The sequence below is a fragment of the Triturus cristatus genome, chromosome 6 (assembly GCF_964204655.1).
Source record: "Triturus cristatus chromosome 6, aTriCri1.1, whole genome shotgun sequence".
In the NCBI taxonomy this organism is placed as follows: Eukaryota; Metazoa; Chordata; class Amphibia; order Caudata; family Salamandridae; genus Triturus; species Triturus cristatus.
In genome coordinates, this window is record NC_140589.1 from 560,723,341 (window position 1) to 560,747,137 (window position 23,797).

The 23,797-nt window shown below is 46.4% G+C and overlaps 1 protein-coding gene across 1 annotated transcript in view; it reads left to right on the forward strand.

Moving 5' to 3' along the window:
* The window catches only part of LOC146817397 (dynein axonemal heavy chain 5-like), a 1,608,734-nt gene that overhangs the window by 86,195 nt on the left and 1,498,742 nt on the right, over positions 1–23,797 (forward strand). Inside the window, exon 4 of the mRNA XM_085609634.1 lies at positions 19,797–19,948. Coding sequence (XP_085465760.1) covers positions 19,797–19,948 — 152 coding nt within the window. The remainder of the gene's footprint in view (positions 1–19,796; positions 19,949–23,797) is intronic.

Below are 23,797 nucleotides of genomic sequence, written 5' to 3' on the forward strand. Positions count from 1 at the left end.
TGGGCCCTCTGGGATTCCAAATATAATGAGGGAGAGGCTTACCTTAATGCTTATCCCAAAAATGTTCTTCGAGGCCTTACCCACATTTTCCCAGAAGCTGTAGATCCCAGGACATTCTATAAACATGTGAACATCACTGGCCTTCTCTAGCTCACATTTGATACATTTAGCTGGTATCCTTTTTCCCATCTTCGATATCCTATCGGGCGTCCAGTATGCTTGGTTTATTGTTGCTTCCACCGTTGTCGCCCCCTCACGTTGCTTGTTGCCTTTTGCCCTATAAAGAATGTTCTATGGCGCAGCCAGCACTGGTCGCATTCTATTGCTTTTTAAAAAATAAATCTTTATATGTATCTTACTTTTAAGCTGCCTTTCAGGGACACACTCTAAGGGAGAATGTGTTTTTCAAGCATTCCCTCAACATGAGCCTGGGATTAACTTGACACAGTCTATCAGGGAGCACATTTAAACAAGCATTGGCATAGCCAATAGATCTCTCTTTTGGGACCCTATAAGTATTTAGTTATGCAGCACAATATCCTTGGTGCAATAACATCAACTGTTGCATGGCTAAAAACTTATAAGGTCCCAAAGGCGAGACCTATTGGCTATGCCAATGCTTGTTTTAATCTTTCTCTCATGATCCCTTCTTTGGCCTTTGACACTTAAATAGCACAATAACTGTTCAGACTCTACAGGGTAGTCTTAAGGAACAATGGACTCTCTGACCCAGCAAGGGTCACCTAAAAGATGTATTTAATAAAATGGAAGCCAAGAAGAACATACGCATGAGGGGCCTTTAACCTAACATGCAGAGAACGAAAGTGTGACTGGCAAGCTAAAGACCCACCGACTGATGCATACACGGCCACGCCACTTTTAAATCACACAGGACTGGTTAGGAAGAGCACACAAGACTTGAGTCTCTCATTCTGGTCAGTCACTGGACAGGCAGAATGAGAGTCCCCATTCTCCCGTGGGTCGCCCACAACGAGATTACCACAGATTCACTCCCGCAAATAAAAAAAAAAGCGCGCGCTGATTTTATGCAAAATTGATTTACCAAAGAACTCGAGCAGATGTAAAACACATTTGTTATCAGCAGCGATTTGAAAGCATTAGCCAGCCTTATGTTTCAGTGAACGATTGCGACAATTAACCCCTTCGCTGCTAGGCCTTTTCTCCCCCTGTGCTAAGCCTTTGTTTGGCTATTTAGGGGAGTTCACGCTTAGGCCCCTGTAACTTTTTGACCACATTAGGTATCCACGCCAAATTTGCGTCCTTTTCTTCCAACATCATGAGGATTCTAAAGGTACCCAGGGTTTGTGGATCCCCATGGAGGGGACCCAGAAATTTGACAAAATACAACTACATTTGTTTTGTTGGGGGGGGAAAATGGGAAAAAACTGTTGCAAATGAAAGCGTCTGTTTTTTCCCTGCAAATGGTATCAAAAAATAGTTTGTGGGTCTGAAATCACAATTTTCCCAGCTTTTAGGGATTTACAAACTTTTGTCAGAAAACCAAACTTTTTTATACAGTTTTGGCATTTTTCTGGGACATAGCCTATTGTTGCTATTTTTTGTGCTTTCAACCTCCTCCCAGTTAATGGTAGAAATGGGTATAAAAGCAATAATGGATCCTGGAAAGCTATACATTTTTTAAAAGTAGACAAAATTCTGAATTCAGCAAGGGGTCATTTGTGTAGATCCTTCTAGGTTTCTTTATAGAAACTAACAGTTAAATATAGGAAAAATTGAAAATTAGTTGAAAGAAACAGCCTTTTGTGTCAACCTTTTCACCTGTAACTTCTTCTAATTATGACAGCTCTTTAAAAGCAATATACCGTTACATCCGCTGGACCTTACTGGTTGTGGGGATATAGAGGACTTGTAGGTTCACCAAGAACCCGATGAACCCAGAGCCAAAAACTGAGCAGCGACTTGTAATGGTTTTTTATTATGTACCGGGTATATAGCAATTATTCTGGGAAAATGTATACATGGAAAAATCAGTATGAAAGACACCTATGCATTTCTGAAATGGGAACAAAATATAGAGTTTAGAAACAGTAGATATTTGCACATTTCCAAAATTGGGAATACTCGTACTAGCAAGAGAATTATCGATCATTTTTCAAAATGACTTCTTTTTTACACATTGTCTTTCATTTGGAAGGCAGAAATGCATCGAAAGTCAAAAGGTAATAACATTTGCTTTACAAATCTGAATTACCCTAAGTTTCCCAATAAAAAGGGTACCTCACTTGTGTGGGTAGGCATAGTGCCCACAACAGGAAACAGCTCAAAACACAACATCACATTCCAGAACTTTCCACCACAGAAATGCGAGGAATTTTTTTTTTGGGACAAATTTTTAGGTTTGCAAGGGATTCTGGGTAACAGAACCTGGTGAGAGCCAGTCAAGTTACCCCATCTGGATTCCCCTGGGTGTCTAGCTTGTAAAAATGCACAGGTTTGCTAGGCTTCAATATGTGCCGGCTGCGCTAGGGCCCAAAATCGTCAGGTAGGCATATTGCTAAAAACGAATCCGTGCCTAGTCTGCTTTCTGCCGCCCTGGGGGGGGATATCGGGGGTGGGGTTGCCCCGATATGCCCCCAAGGAGGACAGAAACACTTTGGCTATTTTTTTGGGGGGTGGGGGCATTGGTATGCCCATTCTGGCCAGCCCCCACCCCACACATAAAAAAGCCAGTGTAATCGTTGGCATCTAGTGGGCTTTTTGCCCCCCCCCCGGGTGGGCAGATTGGGGGCTACTGCCCCCATCTTCCCCCCAGGGGGGCAGAAAGGCTGTTATTGTTGCGGGTGTGGGGTGGGGGCATTGGCATGCCCGTTTTGAGCAGCCCCCACCCTAATTAAAGTTTGCCCCAAAAATCCCTGGTGTCTAGTGGGCTTTTTGCCCCCCTGGGGGGGCAGATTGGGGGCTACTGCCCCATATGGCCCCCGGGGTGGCAAGAAGGCTGTAATTTCTGCGGGGGAGGGCGTGGGGGCACGGGCATGCCTGTTTAGGGCAGCCACCACCCTAATTAAAATTTGCCCCCCAAAAAATCCCTGGCGACTAGTGGGATTTTTGCCCCCCCCCGGGGGGCAGATTGGGGGCTGATGCCCCCATCTGCGCACCCGGGGGGGGGGCAGAAAGCCTACTAGATGCCAGGGATTTTTTTGAGCAAATTTTAATTAGGGTGGAGGTTGCCAAAAACGGGCGAGCCAATGCCCCCACCCTAATAAAAATTTGCCCCAAAAAATCCCAGGCATCTAGTGGGCTTTTTGCTCCCCCCGGGCCATAGCAACCGGATAATAGTACAAAGGTCGGTATCTGCTGGGGTGGAGGTGTAAAACATATGGCGGCTGGTGATCTGTGAAAGGGGTTTACTACTTGATCTAAATTTCAGTGAGCGGGCAAGCCCGACCCCTTCAGATTCAAGAGCTTCTCCATCCAATAATTATTATTATTATTTTTTTTTAAAGGGGCGAGGGGGTCAAATAGTACATTTTGAAGCACCATTTTCTTTTTTTTTAATAACAATTTTATTGATAATAAACGGCAACATGTCAGGCAATGCAGAGTAAGCAGTGGCAAGGCAGATGATACGTTAGGATACATTTCAATTATGCAGATTAAGAGGACACTTAACATTGTGTCTAGACCGGTATCATGTCATAACAATGGTTCCCTCTTTCCAGAGAGCAGAAACAATGGACAGCAGGTGCATATTGTTTACACTTTGGAGTAATAGGAGTAGCCACCCGGGGGTTAGGACCCCCCCGCCCCATCCCGTAGTTCCATCAGTGTCCACATCTCCCTTCTCAATTCCACCGTGGGAGAAATGCAAATGTCCCCTCGATATTTATTCCACTTTCCCCACTTACTATCCCACTTTTTGGGGCATCCACGCCCTTTGAACACCGTTTTTTCAGCTACCATGGCATAGTCCATGTCGGACGCCCAATCTCTCACCCGTGGCAGCACTTCGGATCCCCACTTCTGAGCGATATTACGTTTGGCTATGGTCCACCCCATAGTCGCCCATGATTGTTCCATCTGGGTGAGGTCTGTGGCGTCCTAAATATTAAGAAGGCAGACCTTGGGGGAGGGATGGATGGGTTTGCCGCAAGCCCTAGTAAGCTGCCTAGTGATATCAGTCCAATAAGTTTGGATGTGAGGGCAGACCCAGAGTATGTGCGTGAAGGTACCAATCTGGTTGCATCATCGTAAACAAAGTGAGTCTGGTCTTCTACCCAACTGAAACAAAAGCGTTGCATCAAAGTAGACCCTGTGGATCACCTTAAGCTGAATCAGTCGGAGTCTCAGTGGAATCGCCACCTCCCTAGGGGATGCGAGCGCCTCCCACCAGTCATCGTCGTCCATCTCCCCCAGGTCCCTCTCCCAACCTCCCCTCAATTTCAGCATAGGGTCCGTCCAGTTGTTAACTAATTTTTTGTATGTGAGGGATATAGCTTTGCGATCCATGGGATCTAACAACAATCGATCTTCCAAGGGAGAGGAATCTGGAAGGGGAACATCCTCGGGGAGAGCAGAGTCAATGGCGTGGCTGATTTGTAAATATATAAAAGTCTCCGAGGGAGCGAGGTGATATTTCGCTTGTAAGTCTGCAAACATGACCTTTTTACCCTTGACCCAGAGGACCCCAACCCTGGAAATTCCAATCAAGTCACACTTATCAAACCCCGGGCATGCAGATGGCCTAAGATGTCTGGTTCCCACAACAGGGTAGCCTTAGTAAGGCGGTTATGCCACCCCAGCTTACGCTGGACTTTGTGCCATACCTCCATTGTGCGAGCCGTGGGACCGGTCAACCACAGTTTATGATAGTTCGTATAGAGTGCCCTGTTGTACCCCCCCTTCCCCAGCAGCCTGTGGTCTGTCTGGAAATTAGGGTCGTCATGTGGACCAAATGCCCATCTGCTGATGTCTACCAGCTGCGACGCCTGATAATAAAGGCGTAAATTCGGCAGACCTATTCCCCTGTCATACCACCCCATAGTGAGTTTAGTGACGGTGATTCTTGTGGGGCGACCATCCCAAAGCAGCTCCCGCACCACCCCTTCGATTTGCGAGAAGTAGGAGTCTGGAATCGGGTGAGGAGCATTTTCCAGGGCATAAAGAAAGCGCTGGAGGGCGAGCATTTTAAATAAGGAAGCGCGTCCTAAAAGGGTTAGGTGACATCTCCAGCACCTCCAGTGCATGACATCTGACCTCAGACGTTGCAGGGGCTTCTTGAGATTCCTTTAGTAAAAAAGATGCATGTCATGAGTGAGAAAAATGCCCAAGTAATTAAAGCCCTGATCAATTACTGGAATGTCATACCCTCTAGGGCTAGAAGGGGGTTTGCCCCCCAGGGCATACATTTGGGATTTGGACCAGTTGATCTGATAACCCGAGTGTGCCCCAAATATGTGGAAAATGTGAAGAGCCCAACGCAGAGATCGTGCCGGGGAGGCCAGATACAGTAAGATATCGTCCGCATAGAGCGATATGCGGTCCTCGTGGTCGTGAGTCCACATGAGGCCCCTGATTTTGGGGTCACTCCTCACCCAGACTGCCAAGGGTTCCAGCACCATGGCGAAGAGGAGCGGCGACAATGGGCAACCTTGTCTTGTGCCTCGTCGGAGGGGAAAAGGGGCAGAGCAGTGGTTATTAACCAGGACATGCGCCATGGGTTGCTCGTATAATAACCTGATCCACCCGATCAGCTTGGGACCCAACCCCATGCGGGCCAGTACAGCGAAGAGGTAGTCTCAGTCTATCGTATCAAACGCCATAGTGGCATCGAGTGACAGCAAGACCGCGCCCTCCTCAATCGTGTCAATTCTTCCCAACACCCCGTGGACGCGATGGAGATTTCTGTCCGTATTCCTACCATGCATAAAGCCCGATTAGTCCGGGTGGATCAAATCGGGGAGGTATGGGAGCAAACGTTTGGCCACAAGTTTGGCAAGAATTTTCGCTTCAACTGGCAACAATGAGATTGGGCGGTACGATCTGCACTCTTCCTACGGTTTGCCGGGTTTGTGAATCACCACAATGGCTGCATTATGGACGTCGGATGGTAGCAGGCCCGATTCATAACATTTGTTGTATAAATTCAATAAATGGGGCGCCAATTTCAGCGCCATGGGTTTAAGAAGTTCGATGGGCAGACCATTAGGGCCCATTGCTTTACACGACCGGACGTCTGATATTGCTTTTGAAACTTCTTCCACCGAGAGATCCGCCTCTTGCTTCTGCCTATCTTGCGGCGAGACGCTCGCCACTCCGATAGTAGGCAGAAGGTCTGCCGCCCACGAGGACTGCGAGTTCCATCGGACCCGATAAACATCTTCGAAATGAACAGCAAACGCGTCGGCGATTCCCTGAGGGTCTGTAATCAATGCACCCATTGGGGCCCTTTATCGCTCGTACCCATATCGCTGCCTTCTCCTTGCGTTCCAACCACGCCAGGAGCTTACCTGTGTGTTCGCCCTGTTCATAGATACGGTGCTGCGTGGCCAGGGAACGCAGTGTAGCGTCCTCCAACAGAAGTTGTTTATAGTCATGTCTCTTTATACCTATACGGTGTTGTGTATCAGGATTCGGGTCTTGGGCTAGGGCCCTCTCCAAGTGTAGAATGTCCGTTTCTAGTTCAATCATTCTCCTGTTGCATTCAGCCTTGTGGCCTACCATCAATGACAATGCCCTCCCTTTAATGACTGCTCGGTACGCCCCCCAGAGTATGACCGCCGATCCGTCCGACCCCACATTTTCTTCAGAATAAAAGTCTGTGTCTCACCAGAGACCTTCGTGGATGTGGGGTATCTTCAGTGCCCACTGGTGTATTCTAATTGCACCAGGACGCCAAATTTGCCGCACTCCGAAAACCACCACCACAGGAGAGTGGTCGGATATACCACGTGCCAACATCGTAGGCTCCGTGAAATCATGTATATTGTGGGCATGTGTGAACATATAGTCAAGTCGGGACTGGCTGCCATGTACTCCGGATTGGTGTGTATAGTGCTTATGCTAAGGGTGCGACCATCTCCATACATCCACTACCCCAAGCGCGTCGGCAAACCCCTGGAGGTGGGAGCCCTGCGGAGGATCAGGTCTAGGCGGAAGTCTATCCCGCAGGCCATCCAAAGTAAGATTGAAATCCCCCCCCCAGTATCAGGGAGCCCGCCGGCAGGGCCAGTATCAGTGTCCCTATCTCCTGCAAGGTTGGGAGCTGCAGGCCAGGGGGGGGCATATACTGACACAACATTAACAACTCTCCCTTCCCTGAGCCTCGTAGCTGCTGCATACCTGCCCTGCATGTCCGTCCAGGTGTTTTGTATCACGTATGGACAACCCTTGTGCAGGAGTATCCCCGCTCCCCTGGAACCAGTAGTGAACCCCGAATGAACAATCATACGATATGCCTTCCTATTAAGTGCCATGCATGTATTTCCAATCAAGTGGGTCTCTTGCAGCATCACAATATCAAGGGCCTGGCGGTGAATATATTGCAGGACTATACCTCGTTTAATTTTGTCCCCCAGGCCATTCACATTCCAGGTAAACGCTAAAAGTCCCTGTCCCGGAGCCATCAGAACCCAAAAAGCGCACCATTAACAAAATAAGCCGAAATACTGCTCCCACAGCACTACATCAACTATCGAAGGGTGACCCAAGTTTATCCTCTACACTGCTCCCTCCTCGTGATTGAATACCCCTGTCCATCTCACCATTGCTACTTAGAATATTACCAGTCTGAAAAATGACACTGCCCAGCAAACTCCACAAACAAAAAAAGAACCCCCAACACACCCTACCCCGTAAAAACATACCCCCCTCCCTGCCTCCCTGCTGTACGGGACTAGAAGAACCTGCCACCCCCAACACGCAGAGTGCCTGTCGCCCACCCATACACAACTTCCGGGAACGTGCGCTATCCCCCTCCCCATCCATCCACAATCAGTCAGGAGATGCGTCATCCCCAGGCGCGATCCCCTCCCCAATACAATATGCAATACAGAGAATCAAAGTGGCCACAAAAGCAGCTATTCCACCGTGGCAATGGTCTGGAGCACTTCAATAGCCTTTCCCCAAAAGAAAACTACAGTCATCATACTGTTAGAGCAGATTAGGCGAGCCTATCAGTCTAGATCATATGTAGGCCAAACCTTCACCCAGGGCTATCGCTTAGACCCGGGTCAATGCCATCACTTGTGGATCAGGATACCCCCCTCGTCCCCCACCCAAATATATGCCTCAGCAATCTCTTCATCTGGAGGCCATGTCTCTGAGACCAGTCGTGGAAGAGTTCCGAGAACTCCCAGGGGCCAGGGCTGACTCCTCGCAATCTTACCATACCGCAGCTTAGCATCCGCCTGTATGTCCCTGGGAGTCGGTGTCCGAATGTGGAGGAGAGCGCCTATGTTGGCGCCAATCCGCTGCATCGTCAGCCCCGATAACCCCTTTTTAGGTCTCGGCTAGCGAAGGCTGCGCTTGCGCAGTCTCGCTTGCGAGATTTAACGTTTTAGGAGTGGGGCTTTAACCCACCCCTTTTTTCCCTCTTCTCCATTGGCTGGCCTCTTAAATACTGGTCAGCCATTGGAGAAGAGCTTTGTCTCTCCAAACAAGCCCCGTCTTTTTCGGATTCGTGGGCGTATTTTTTCGATTCTTTCGGTTTTTGGAAGCCCCGCCCCTTTCCGCCCCTATTACACGTGGTGGGCGTGTTGGTTTTTTTTCGCGTCGGAAGATTCGTCCATTCATTTTGTGCGCAGTGGTAGCAGACGTGGGGTCACCTCTTCCTTGCTGCTGGATCGGCGTTTCAAGTCCGGTGAGTACAAGCGTTAAGGTAAGAATGTTGTTCCTGCTTGCTTCAAAAGAAGAAAATACAGTGTCCGCTTCTGCTCTGACGCGATGCCTTCTGTGCTGCAGGGTTTTTGCGGGTTGGCAAGGGTTCAGCTCTTCTGTTTTCTGTTTTAATGCGGTTTTTCCATCCGCCTTGTGTGTCTTTTCTCTGGTGCCACGGGAGCGCTGCGCGGAAGCGAACCCAGGCACCATCCAGGCAGTGTTAACTAGAGTGGTACAGCGGTTACTTTAGAAGCCATGAAAACCACACTAATGATTAGAGCCACTGGTAACATGCATTCTAAACATCTTCCATCATTCGAATTTTTGACAATAACCCGTAAACCGATCTCTGCACCACATGCTCGGCTCACTGAGCTATTTAGCTCACACAGCCAGCTTCTATAAGTCTGTAAAGTTTCGTAACGAGGGCCCGCTTCACGTCCAGGAAGCCACGGCGCTGAACATGATCTTGCTATTCTCAAAGGTAAGTGGTGGGGCAGCCCTCGCCGTCTGGAGTATTACATCCCGGTCTCGGAAGTTAAACACACGAGCAAGGAGAGGACGAGGGGGGGCACCCGGCTTTGGATGGCCCCCCGTCACCCGATGAGCTCTTTCGATCGTGAAGCATTTGGAGAGGCCCCTGGGTTGAAGATGTTTAAGGATCAGTACCTCAACGAAAAGGTCCGCCGCCTGTCCCTCTGCTCGTTCCGGCACACCAATAATGCGGACGTTGTTGCGTCGCATTCTCCCTTCGTAGTCGTCCAACTGCAAGGCCATAGTCTCATGGCAAGCTCGCAGTTCAGTAACTTGGCTCTTGAGCAGGGCGGTGTCCCCGACCAGTTCCTTTGTGGTGCTCTCTACTGTGGCCACTTTCTCCACTACTTTCTTCATGTCTACTCGGATCAGTGCCACATCAGTGGCAACCGTGTCGATTCTCACCTCGAGGGAGGTCCGTATCACTGTGATTGCCATGAGGAAATCCTTATTCGAGGGTTCCGTAGCGTCACCTGGGGTCGGTGTCTCCGCCCGGTCTTCAGCCTGTTGTTTCTGCCAAGCGAATTTCTCCCGCTTGGATTGGGCCGGTGTCCGATTTGAGCGCCCGGTGGCCATGGTTCCTATCTCCACAGCCCCACTCTGAGTCAGGGCGCAACAGCTATTCTCCGCCGCCTGCAGTGAAGAGTTACACCCAGCCTGTCAGTTTTCGCCGTGGGCACCCCTCACCGAGGGGTATATGACGGGTCCCGCTTCACCGTGAACTCCGCAACGGATACCTCGCCCGCCTCGTGCATCCAAACCAATCATGGGGAACTCATAACATCCCTGGGCAGCTGCACTTCCTCATGGCGGAACGGAGGCAGCAATAGTTCAGCGCAGGACCTGTCTCCGTCACCCCCAAGCACCAAAACGCCCCTGCTAGGAGGACATACTACGAGGCCACCGGGGTCTCCCAGGATCGCTCCATCGGGCAGGATATCCAAGCAGTATACCCCGATCAGGCCATGTCCATTCTAGGTCACTTCAGTCAGTGCCTGGATCGGGTGTAATTCCCCGGGGGGGCAGTAGTCAGACACCAGGTCCCGAGGCCATCCCCTTGAAGTAGTGGGCTGGAAATAGTAGTATTTCCAGAGGCGGCACTCCGTCTCCAGGGCCGGTCTTTCGAGTCGTGAACCTGCCGCGCCACAGCACCTTCAGCGGCGGGGTTCCCAGCGAGGGCTCGGTCCACGGAGCTCGCCCGAGGCAAGTTCACCGATTCGCTCCAAACTTGGCCAGGATGACACTGGGCACAACCGCAGCCCCCCGAGGGCACCAGGGAGAAAATCAGGCCAGAGGGAATCTAGAATTTCAGGATGGTTTGGGAGTGGCGCTCCGGAGCAGAGCTACCGAGCAGCCATTCCCGTTGGCGGTTAGCCACGCCCCCTAAAGCACCATTTTCACATAAATTTGCTCAAAAGCAAATTGCCGTACCAAGTCAGTTGTAGTGAGGTTATGGATTCACTGCGTACATTGCTAAGTTAGTATAAGCTTGGCTGCCATGTTGCCGCTTTTGCACACGTTTCTACATGCATATGTTTTGTGCGACTCCTCTTCCTGTGCTCGCTCACATGAGAACCGTCTACCTTTCACTTCTCTTGCTGTACTTGGAGGCTCTGTCTGCACAAGATGTTCAAGGTTAAAAAACAATGTACTCCATCAATCTGCTGTTAGTCTGTCCCACGCATGTTAGACATAATACTGCCAGAGGTGCACTACCGAAAATCCGGTGCTTTTAATATTGCATTGTAGGCATGTTAAGACACTCTAAGAAAACCTTTCAGAGAAGAAGAGCTGTGTTTGTCTGGAGATGTAAACCTTTGCATCTAAACCTGGAGGTATGGGGTCCCCCTGACAAAGCCCAGAGGTCTTCTATAATTATTATAAACTAGTTCCTAGCACAGGGAGGGTGGCAAGGCACATTAGGCCTTTTTATTCCGCTAGCTTTATGAAATGATCCCCCCGTTCATATTTTATGGAATTGTAACAATGCTCACTATTATTGAGTTTATGCACTTTGCTGCTAGTGTTGGCTCGTGTACTGCATTATAGAGCACGTTAGTTAAGATAAATATTTTAAATTATACTGTGTCTCTGATACTTATGTTGTGGACAAGTATGAGTGAGTTGGCAAAAAAGTGTTCTTGCTCCCGCGTTTACTGAGAGAGTTTGAGTCACTTGTTCTAGGATGTCTAATCATTGCTAGCTTCGCTGTAGTATGGAGAACGAATGAGACACTATAGCTAGTCGGATAGGGGTTCCGGGCACTAAGGTGGGTTGTTGGTTCACCACTATATACTGAGGTCCTGGTTTCCTGCGCGTAGATCTGTATATGTGCAGAATCCCTGCAACATGGCCCACCCAACGTTTGGTCTGGCTCTTATCTGCGAGACGCTTGAGTAGTACTTGTGCTTGTCCACAATTCCCTTGCTTCTGTTTCTGGAAACAGATGTGACGGTGTTACCTCCTATATTGATGTTTATATAGGTTTGTTCAAGCTTGATATTCTTAAAAGGTGTTTTCTTCTTATACTTACCCTTTATTGTGCTGCCTCCCATTAAGTTGTTATCTATTCTTTTGTCCTCAAGGCTGACGTAGATATACCAGCACATAGTCGCGCAGCACTCCGTCGACATTTAGACGATTATGGTGTGCCGGACACGGGTACTGCCCTCATCTTTGTGGTAGGAGCTGATCCGGCTTACCACTTTGAAGTGTTTTATTCTTGGGACACCTTTCCGGCAGTGGATGGGACAGACAGCCTGTTCCATGTATACACTCATACGGCCCTTCCTAATGTATATCGGCCTTATAGTACTCTTGAAGTTCCGTTTCTGGAGCGACAGCAACTGACACTTTCATTACAGTTGAAACCGCTGACACTCGAGTGGCTCCCCCTGACAGACTATATGACATAGTTATATTAATTGAAGGTGACGTACAGCGTGTTGTTAAGGGGATTTTTGGGGAAAATCTGACCTCTTCATACGACATTTTATTAGCAGAGACGGACTGGTCACCACCATTTGTTCTTCCTGCTCCTAAAGGGGAGGAAGTGATACTTTCGAGTTTTTCGCGTAATGTCTCAAAGGAGCATGCACAGTCTTTTGCTGAAGAGTGGGCTTTGGGGCTTGCACCGCTCTGTACCATATGCATGTGGAATGGGATAAAGACTCACCGCCCCATGAGATACCATTGCGGTCTATGCCTCAGCCGCAACCCCAATATCCCCTCCGGCGGGAAGCAAAAGGTCCAGTTTCTGAGATTCTGACACAGAGTATCAAGAAGTGATTGAAACATGTGTGTCACCAATGAATAGCCATCTTTTTACCGTTACCAAACCCGATGGGTCGTACCGCATAGTTTTGGATTACCAGCATTTGAACTCTCATTGTCGCACTTTTGCGGTACAGAATACCCATAGTTCTGTTCTTGTAGACAGTCTTGTTCGTAAGAAATATAAAACTACGCTTGACAAATTTCCAATGGATTTGTCAGTCACAATCTGTCCCCGGCATGCAGTCAATGGACCACTTTTACGACCGGTGGTAAACAAAAACAATTTAGGCGTTTAGCTATGGGCTATAAAAACAGCCCCGGTGTTTTCGCTGCCTGTGTTGTCTCCTTTCTGGACAGCATAGATCCCGATGCGTACTCGTACGTTGATGATATTTATCTCACGGACGACGAATTGTGGCCGCATCTCTGCCGAATCCACCGCATCCTTGTTTTGTTTGCGGACTTCGGTTACAGATTCAACTTTGCAAAATCACAATTGCAGAATACACAGTGTTGTTCTTGGGCTATGAGCTCAATAATGAAGGTAAAGGCTTGGCGCCTCACTTCCTGGAGAAATACGCATGTCCGCGACCTCCAACAACCCTGAAAAAACTACAATCTTTGCTGGGATTTTTGAACTTCAGACGTACTTACATTCCCGAATATGCCCATCGTATCAAGACTGTTTATGCCTTGATACAACCAACATTTTCTGAAGCATGCTGGCTTCCGGAGCATTCAACTATCCTGCAATCCTTGCAGGCTGATCTTCTTGAATCTAAGTACTTGTTAACACGTGATAACCACACAAACCTGGTGATAAGAGTTATACCAGGAGCTGTGGGTTTCTCTTACTTGACATTTAATGAAGGTGACACCGTACCTATTGCTTACAAATCACATTTATACACTTCTGCCGAGATGCGATTTTTCATTGTTGAAAAAGTCTTGACAGCTGTGCAGATGACGATCCTGAAGGAACGCGCACTGGCACAGGGTAAACGCATTTTAGTTGTAACATCGTACCCTGCACTTGAAGCAGTGACAAAGGCAAGTGTACCAAACTCAAAGGCTTTACATCCTCGTTGGATACAGTGGGCTACTTCTTTGACGTCTCCTGATGTTACCTTTATCTTTGACTCCGCGCTCCAGACACAGGAGTTCTTGCAGTATGAATTTGTTCATCCTCCTCCTCTGTCTATGCGCCCACTTGAGGAGTACAATTGTATCATTTACACCGATGGTTCAGCGCAACCGGCTACAGTTTCTAAGCATGCGTATTCGGCGGCCTGTGCAATTGTGGCAGGTACCATGAAGAACGGTGAGTTCAAGTCCAGTGTTGTGCATACACAGGCACTAGGAGACTGTACTGCCCAATTGGCCGAGCTGCGCTCTTTGGCGCTCTTTGGTGCTTGCACTAGAGTTTGCCGATCCTAATGTGAATACTCTAATTGTAAGTGATTCCTATTACTGTGTTCAGTCTTTCAATGAAAACTTGGTCTCAGAATGACTATCATGATTACAAAGGCAGCACAATTGAGCATTAGATGCTTTGGGTTCAAGTGGCAGATCTTAAACAACATCTCAAACATGTTATACATACTCTTGGGCACACACGCTGTCGGCAATAGCTTGGCTGATGAAGTGGCCAAGTCTGCAGTAGCCACGTGTCTAGTTGCAGCCGTTACAAGATCCATGACTCAGATTGAGAATGACATCTTGGCAGCAATCGCTGCCACTGCGAAGGGTGGTAATTACCCACAAGGGTTTCCTTCAAAGTACTCTTAACATTTAAGTCCCGAAAAGGTTCCATATGTCAGAATTAATGACGTTGGTGACAGGTTAATTTCCAACGCTGACTGCAGACTTTCATTGATAACAGCCGCACATGAGGGCATGGCTTCAGCGCATGCTGGAGTGTCTGTGACAGTTTCTATTTTGCAGCAACGTTACTGGTGGCGTGGTTTATATAAACAAACCCGTAATTATGTGCTTTCGTGTGACTTTTGTCAACAGATTAAACCCTCTACTGTCACGCGACCGCCACTGACACGACTCTGCATTTCCAATAGGTCTTTTGGCTGTGTATATCTTGAGCACTGCGGTCCTTTTTCTTCCGACACTGCTTATAAATACATCTTAGTTACAGTTGATTCGTGCACACGTTTCGTGTGGGTTTGGCTACAACGCAGTGCTGACGCTCGAAATGTCATCATGTATTTGTGTGTCTTTGTGGGAATTTTTGCATGTGTCACCTTCCATTCTGACCAGGGTCCAGCGTTCGCCTCTAAAGCGTACAAGTATGCTATGCGGTCTTTGGGGGTGCAGGTGAAATTTTCGTCTCCATACAGGCCTGAGGGCAATTCAGTTGTGGAGCAAATGAACCGTGACTCAAAGCAATCATTGACAGCTAGAGTCTTAGGTCCTGGCAGGAACTGGCTGGCCCACTTGTACAACGTACAACGTGCACTTAAGAATCTCCCTAGAAGATCTCTGGGTGGGAGGACCCCGTACGAAATGCTCGTTGGCATACAAATGTTTGTCCCGGACCTTGATGGTCTAGACATGGCGGCGGCAGCTGCACCCTTTGACGTAGATAATCATTCTACTATGTTATAGGACTTACAAGAAACCCGAGACGGTCTAGCAAAAGACCATGTGCCCTCTGCCACTGATGCTGTGCTACAGATTCTGGTAGTTGGCTGGCTACCTAAAGTTGGAGAACTGGTCCGAGAGAAGGTGGAGAACAAAAAAGAATTTGGCCCCTCTTATCGTACACCGGTTCCAGTGCTTGGCGTGAAGGGAACTCGTACAGTCATTTTACCACCACTTCCTGATTGTAAAGACAACATCTCAGTGGACAATTTCAAGCTACAACATCTGGCCGATTCTGAATAGCATAACACCTGCTGCTTCATTGCCCAGCAATATCCAGGTATCCTGTGTTTGGCGCATCCGATGACACACAGCGTGACACTGCCATTGAGATGATCTCTATCACTGATCCCTTGATTACCCAACCAGCCTCCACCTGCACTGGGGAAACTGAATTTGCTTATCCCATAAGCGAGTCGTTGCCTGGTTTGCAACCAGCTGCCCTTAGCCAGTCACGTTTTTCTTTTGATTCGACTTTCGACTCATCATTTGGCTCTACAAAATTCTGTGTTTTTGTCTCTTGGTTTAAACAGACTTATTTGGTCCCTCATAGGACATACTTCTGGTTGGTGCTAATCATAATTTTTCTGTTCATGTCCATTGGCTTTGTGACAGTTTTTTTCTTTCTTATCAATGGTCACTACCTACCAGAACGCTCTGCTGTGCAGTTGGTAACTGGAACTTTGGCTCCCCACTCGTCTTCTCACATCATGAAACGAGACCAGACTTTTGTTAACATCTCTGCCTTTCCAGTCGCTGATGGCATAGTCTGGGATGCTGTGGATTTCAAAATTCATGGTCCGACAGAAGTTATTAATGTACCAAATGTACTTCGTGTTTCAGTGGGTGATGTAGTGAAACAGAACGTTCATTCAGACGATTGGGATGTGCAAGCTGTGCAATCTTTATTTTCAGATTTTAAGTTTTATGCTGCCTTTGATGCTGAAGATTTGTATTTAAATATTGCAAATTATGCCGATTTATATTGTTACCAGCATTTTGGACATCACTACCTGTATAAAGCTAATACATTTAGAAATGTTTTTAATTATACACAATGGGAACATTGCTCCTCTCACTATTAGCAGGCAACTTAAAATCTCGCTTGAAAAAATTCACTTATTTTACAGATTTCAACAGGTCCAATCCAGAGTCCTTTTATTTTAAATTAAACATATAATCTATTCTCAAAGTGATGTTAACTCACACAAAATTGTTGTATTCCAATTTGTTTATACATAGCTTATCATTGGGTGGCTATGACCTTTGGAAGGCTACTGTTGATTTGAAATCTGTCTGGGGTTCTAGGTCCTGGCAGGTTCGCGGTAATAAAGCTTTACATCGCGTGTGCCTCATACCATCACAAATTCTATTCACCATCACAAATTTATCAAACCACCTGTTTTGATTTAGCAACTACAAACAGATGAATGCCCCTACAGTTCCTAAGTTGGCCCTATATCAGAACTGGAGTATGCATACTGATTATTCCGTTAAGGAACTACAAGCTTTAGTCCAGAATGTTACGTTTAATGTCTCTAGTTTAGACCCTAGTTTAGACCCACGAGGATGGTTAGTTTGGCAGATGGCTGCTGATGCTTGCCAATTACGTTTTCATAACAGGGTCCCTGGTTACAAACAAGATAGATTAGATCCCCGTTTTGCTGATTTCAGTTACCACGTATTCTGTGGGAAAATTGTGTCAAAATTGGTTACAACACTCATCCCTATCATCAGTTAAACAACACCTATCTTTGCTGTCCAGTAACATTGATTTGGACGATTTTATTAAAGGCCCTCTCAAATTGAAGCTGCATCACGTTTGAGGGAAATAGATCAAGCTAATCTAGAAAAGGTTCTTGCCGTTGTTGACAATAGTATTAACACACTATCTTCTCGCATTTACACATTAGATAATATTGAAAAGATTGACCCTTTACAATTCTCTGTGGCTGAAACGGACTCTGCTGTCTGGCTCATCAACGGGGTTATCTCTTTACCATTTTCTTTGTTTAAATTTACCTCCTGCATGAAGCATTACCCAATAGGTCGCTATGAACCCCTGGGCAGCGCTTTCCTCCATGAAGTGTGGTCCTTGCCTTTTACATACAGATGTTTGCGAGATGACAGAGAGGTATACCTTACAGGGGAATCTTGTGACTTGGCGTTAGGCGGTTCCCTTGTCTTCAAAAACTTACAGATACACGGGCCTTGCAATGTTACGGCCCCGAATCTTGTCTGTGTTTTAAAAGGTATTCCAGTACCAGCTATTAAGCCCACTTTCACCCTACTTTCTAATGGTAGCTATCTTCTTTTGAATAACGAAGAATGTTGCAGTTTGCAGGTATTAGTCATTTTTAAAGTGCATTGAATTAATCAACAACTATTGTTATGCTCTTCTCTAAATGAGACAAAGAGCACCACCATGCAGCAGACTGTCATAAGTGCTGGTGTTGACAATTAAGTTCCAGTTGCAGAGTCCCGGAAACCACTAGCTCAAACTAAGCACTGGGCGCCTCATTTATGAGGCCCCTTTTTTGCGCCGCAACTTCACTTTTTGGGACGTTCCATGGCGCAGGAGCCTGCTCCATATTTACGAGGCAGCACCAGGCCACTTTTTTTGACTTAATGCTACCTCGTAAATATTGTTCCCTCTAATGCAGTTTTCTGTGTTAAAGGGGCGTGCAATGAGTATTGCTGGGGGTGTTCCCAGCAACATCCAAGGCTTTTTGACACTGCCCAAGATTTACCAGAAATTGTAAACTTGAGGCAGCGCCAAAAACTTTCGCCTCACCAGGGGAGGCGTAAGGGAGGCACAACGAGGAGAAATATCTTTATTTCCTCCTTGTTTTTCCATTTTCTATGTGTGCTGCATTCTGCAGTGGTTGGGCTGGACACACGGAATGTATTTGATGCCCTTGATCAGGGCCGGTTCTAGGATTTTTGAGGCCTCGGCAGAAAAGGAATTTGCGAGGCCCCTCTAATTTACATTAGTGACACATTCAGGGATCCAAAAATGCTTTGTAGAGATTCATCCTGGGCCACAGCTCCTCCTCTCAGCCACTTAAAAGTTCCTCTTTTACAGCTCCTATCAGACTGAAGGTGTGAGAATTGTTTGTGGGCTGAAAATTAAAACTGTGGTGGCGCTAAAGTGATGGACAAAGAGCCTCCCGCAGTGTCTCTAAATAGGCAGCTGGGCAGGAGGCCTAATTCCAGGACAAACCTGCAAAATTTGTCTCCTTCCAACTGGGACTCCCTCCCCTAGGCATTCCCACACCATCCTTGAATGGCCCAGTGAGTGCCCCTCCCTCCCATGGGTCCAATTACAAGGAGACATCTTCTGTTTAGTTGGATCGGCAGGGGTACAAGAGGACCGGTAGTGTGTTGTACTGATGCGGGGCCCCATGCTGGTGGGCCGAGTGCAAGGCCCTGAGCAGCTGCCCACACTGCCCATGCCTAGCGCTGGCCCTAATTCACAATGTTGGTATTAAAGAGGTATGTAAGGCTTGGGCAGCAATTTTTAGAAGTCGCTTATATGTTTACACTAGCTTTCTGACACCAATCATATAATATTTTCCGAAATAGGTAAACGCAATAGGCAAACTTAATCCTTGTCCTTTTTAATTTGTTGGGAAAAATGTGTCCAGTTGTGGCTTTCTTTCGCTATGAGAAGCGTGACATTATTGAAAATGATAATACTTAGGTTATTTAAAAAAATTCAGGTTATGGACATGGTCATGTTTATGGGTAACACTGTGTTGCACTGGTAGATTACTGCTGAATTTGTTCTGCCATGTGGCAAGGGAGTATTGTGGCTTTAATGTTTGAGGCCCCTATCTCTGCAGTGCTCCAGCATGTCATACCTTGGTTTCATGAAGGTCTTTTGGACCATCATACATTTCAAAATGCTTAGTTTGTTAAAGCCACAGTTGGAAATGATTAAACAATTCATGGATCAAAGTGATTCCAAATTCCGAAAATGGAAAGTGTCACAAGTAAATCGCTACAGTTTAGTCACACTTTGCAACTGATGTGGTTCAGGTTAATGAAAATATCTGGGCAGAATGTAATGTTTTTCTGGGGATCAAATGCACCAGAACGATACTGGCAGCCAGACTTGAGGTACAGAATTTAGGATAATGGTAATGTAGCTGGCCATTTAGTCAGTTAATGGTCTAGAAATGATGTCTTCAAGTGCAGTAGGAATAGTGTGCAAAACAACTTGGAGCCTGATCCTTCTTTGTAAAAATGTTCTTCCCTTGTCAAACTCTGCAAAGCTAGGCTTAATTTAATTTTATATGCATATCTTGATGAAGCATTTGTACCAGAAATTCTGTACATAGTGTGTATTGAGCCATGGGCGGGGACTGGCTAAGTGAATGCCGATGGGCTAACAAAGCATCTCCTGAATTGAAAAAGCAGAAATTGTAGAATCAGTGCACCTGTTAACCACCTTCCGCATGTGTCTGCTTCAGATTTTAAAAAGACCTACACACATAATCAGCCCAGACTTCCTGCAACAAAGATCTGCCATCTTGGACTCGGATATTGTTAATGAGCACGAGGCGCTGGTTTTAGACTGGATCAAGACCATTGACCAAATTCTGATGGAAGCTGTGGATGAAAGGTAGGTCGAGAGAATTGTCAAGCCCCATCTATATCTACTGAAATAATCATGACTCTGGTTATCAGTGGTTTAATTTTGGGCACCCTCTCCAAATTAAAACAAGGACAAATGTGTTTTGATGTTGTGGTACGCTCAAATTATACCAAGCTCCACCTCGAGCAGTGTCAAATACACATTTGCTCCATCAAACTGTGCAAGAGCAGAGCCATCACAACCTTCAAAGCAATGGTCGAACACGTTGAGTGTCACTGTCTGCCTGGTTGTATAGTTTTAATGAAAGCTTTATTAACAATTGCTTAGTGAATCCTGTTACTTTTACAGCAGGATTTGCTACTTACAAACATTCTTTCAAAGCCAATTACTTTAACTCTTTCCAGGCTAACACGCTGCTATTGTGATTGCCTGTACCAGTAGCAGCTGGTGATCTTTGAATATGGTGTGCGTAATACTTGCCACACACCACATTTTTTTCATAGTTTGCCTTTGGTGTTGCCTCTATGTTCAGAATTTCATCCTGTGTGTGACAATGCCAGCTTTTTGTCATGGTTACCCCTTTATGCCTAGAATTACATACCGTATGCCAATACTAGAATTTTTGCATTGACACTGCCCATATACCATTGATGGCCCATATCAAAAAAATACTTCAGTATGTCAGAGCCAGCATTTTATCATAGTTTGCTTTCCCCTAACTTAACCTCAGCCTAAATATGCCATGGTTCCCCTCTCTGAGATCAAGAAATACCAGTACTGTAGAGGCCTGCATTTTGCCATGGTTGCCCTTCCTTTTTCCACGATTTACCTTTAATATGCCAGAAACAGCATGCTATCTTGAGTGCCCTCATAAGCCATGAATTATCTCGAGTATGCCCTGGCCAGCGGCTCACAAGCATAAAACACGCTAACACTGATACTGTCACTCACATTAACTCCCTCTTTCAATCCGTGGTGTAACAAAGGCACTCGCAGTGCGGAGGGACCGCCAAGATCCAGGGGGCCCCCTCAGCACAGTACCCTGACCCGAGAGCTCCTGAGTAAGTCCGGAGGGGGGCACCTCTATGTACTTTGCAGGGATCCCCCACAAGTTTCATTACGCCGCTGCTTTCAATCACTCTATCTCCACTTCACTCACTATAATTCAGTCACACTCGTACTTACTCATTTGCATCCATGAGCCTGCCCTCTTACTGTCACTCACACACAAAAGTACTCACACTTTAATACTCATTGAGTCTCACTCTTACTCCCAGACTCAATCACATGCACTCTCTCTTTCACAATCACTGACTCTTTCACAACTGCTCATGTAAAGGGGACTGTGTTTTGATCTCCTGGTGTACAGGCAGTCTGCTTTAATGTATACGATCCAGTAAGTCTCTGAGGACCAGAGGCCCTCGTGTAGCTGTACCTACTACACCCATGACATACTCTCACTTCCTCTCACAGCCTCCTTCTCACTCACTCCGTCTAACTCACCCATACTCCTTCATTCATATCCTCCCACTCACATATTCATACTCTCTTACTGATTCTCACTTACTTTCATTGTCATTGACACTCCGGCACACTAACACACTGTCACTCAGTCTGATTCATTCTCAATCACTCACACACTCACACATGCACAGAGAAACAACTCACTTTCTTTACTTAAGTTGCCTCCTTTGCTGGTGACTCGGGGGATCCATGGCAGCAGCAGGGCAGGAATCTCGACCTGGACAACGGAACCAGCAAGGCATGGTTCCCAATAAAGAGCAGGACTCAGCAGTAGGGCTAGGATTAAAACAAGGAAAGCCCACCTCAACCCCCTAACCCAGCTTCTTGATGGGACTGGAAGCTCAGCCTTTTCAGAAGCTGGGACAGAGCTTGGGATCCTGTCCCCTCTGCTCTGTATGGCTCCTCATTGGCCTCAGGGGTGCACTAATATGTGCCCTGACAGCTCCATTTTAGCAGGTTAACTGTGCTACCTGATGCACGTGCCATATGTCTGCGAAATAAAATGGATGGTACCTGTGTGAGGGGACCATAGTTGAATTACACCCCTCAAACATGTGCAATCCAGATATCTAGCCACAGTGTGGTGTTTTTAAAAAGCCCCCTCTAGTCTAGATGGATTGTGCCTCAGCCTTCTCAGCCCCCTTCCTCCTCCTGTCAAACGTTGTGTTTGAATCAACACCACTAAGTTAAATAATTAGCAGCTGTGGGCAGGTGCAAGGGGCAGTAAGTTGTGGCACACAGAAGGCAAGGCTGCACCCCGCAGCCCCTGTTAAAGAGCTGCCACTGGTCTGTATCACAGTGGAAAGTGATGGTATAAAACTGCACATGCTCTTCTTTTTGCAATATGATATTCATGCAAGTGCACTGAAATTATTTAGCCAAAGACTGGATATATAAGTATGTTTATATATGCATATATAGGTTTACACGCACACACATATGTATTAATATATGTATACAAATAGTTTTGATTGTTTCAGATGAGGCGAGAGAGAAAATTACAGTGCTATTTAGTTCACATTGCTGTGCCTTTGTTTCTATTTTTAGAGCCGTACATATGGAACATAATATTATATTTACTGTTTATGCCTATGTAAACGTAGAATATTTTATGCATTGTGTACTACACAGCTTCTATTATTCTTTATTTTTCCAAGATGAAAACAAATAGTGTGGAGCCCTGTAAACATTTTGGTTACTTATGTAGGAAAAATGTGGCTATCAGGGTGATTTCAGGTTACGCTGTATGTCCTGTGAGATGAAGATCGTACCAACTTCATGTGGTATCGCATCAGAATATGGTGGCTTGAACATTGTCTGACAAAAATATTGTGTCCAAAATATAATGTACAATACAATTGGCTGTGGGGAGGATTAGTGGGGAAAGGAAGAGTATGGCAAGTGTAGCACAAAAGAGTATTTAATTTCAAAACCACCTCCGTATTGTTCCCCAACCCACCAATTCCAATACAGATGTACTTCCATCCGCGCGCCGCTTTGCAACCTAAATGAGCCGTTCTTTGCATTGAGAGTACTGAAAGTAGAGGTAACCTAGCAGGCATAAATTGAAACGACTCTTCTAACTGGAGTTTCTTAGTCACCCTCCCAATGTTTCTTAACAACTTTGGATAAAACATCAGACGTTTTGTAATTGAACTGTGATCGCTGCCACACACACACTACCTTGCACTCACACACTTTCATGCCCCCTCTTTCTCTCGAGATGTGGCTGCATCTCTCTGCCTGGAGGCTAAACTGTATCAAAGATGCCTACTCATTGCAGTGTGATATAGCCGTGCCTACACACTGGCATGGAGTATACAATGGGCCCGATGCACAAAGGTAAACTGAGACGAAAGTCTAACTTTAGAACTTTTGGTATTCACAAAGAGCATTTACTACTTGTAAATGCCCTTTGTGAATGCCAAAAGTTGAACTTTATGACTTTCGGGACTCACAAAGAGCATTTACGAGTAGTAAATGCTCTTTGTGAATACCGGAAGTCGTAAAGTTGGACTTTCGTCTCATTTACCTTTGTGAATCGGGCCCTACATATTCAACTTTGGAAGCAGATTGATGAGATAAGAGTGGTGTCCTGAATCCACACGTTGCCTTCAGGTGATACATTTTGTACACATAGAACTGACACCATGGGTAAGCTCACTGAGGGTAAAGAACTCATACGTGCAAGGGAAGAAAGAAGTTGGCAATATATGCAAATTGTGTGATCTAGAGCACGCTTCCTGAAACCCAAACAGTGGCTTATGACAACCTCATTGAGTTGACGTGAGTGTGTTAGCAGCTCATTGAATTTAGGTAAGAAAGAGGGGTCCAAAAATTCTAATTCCATAG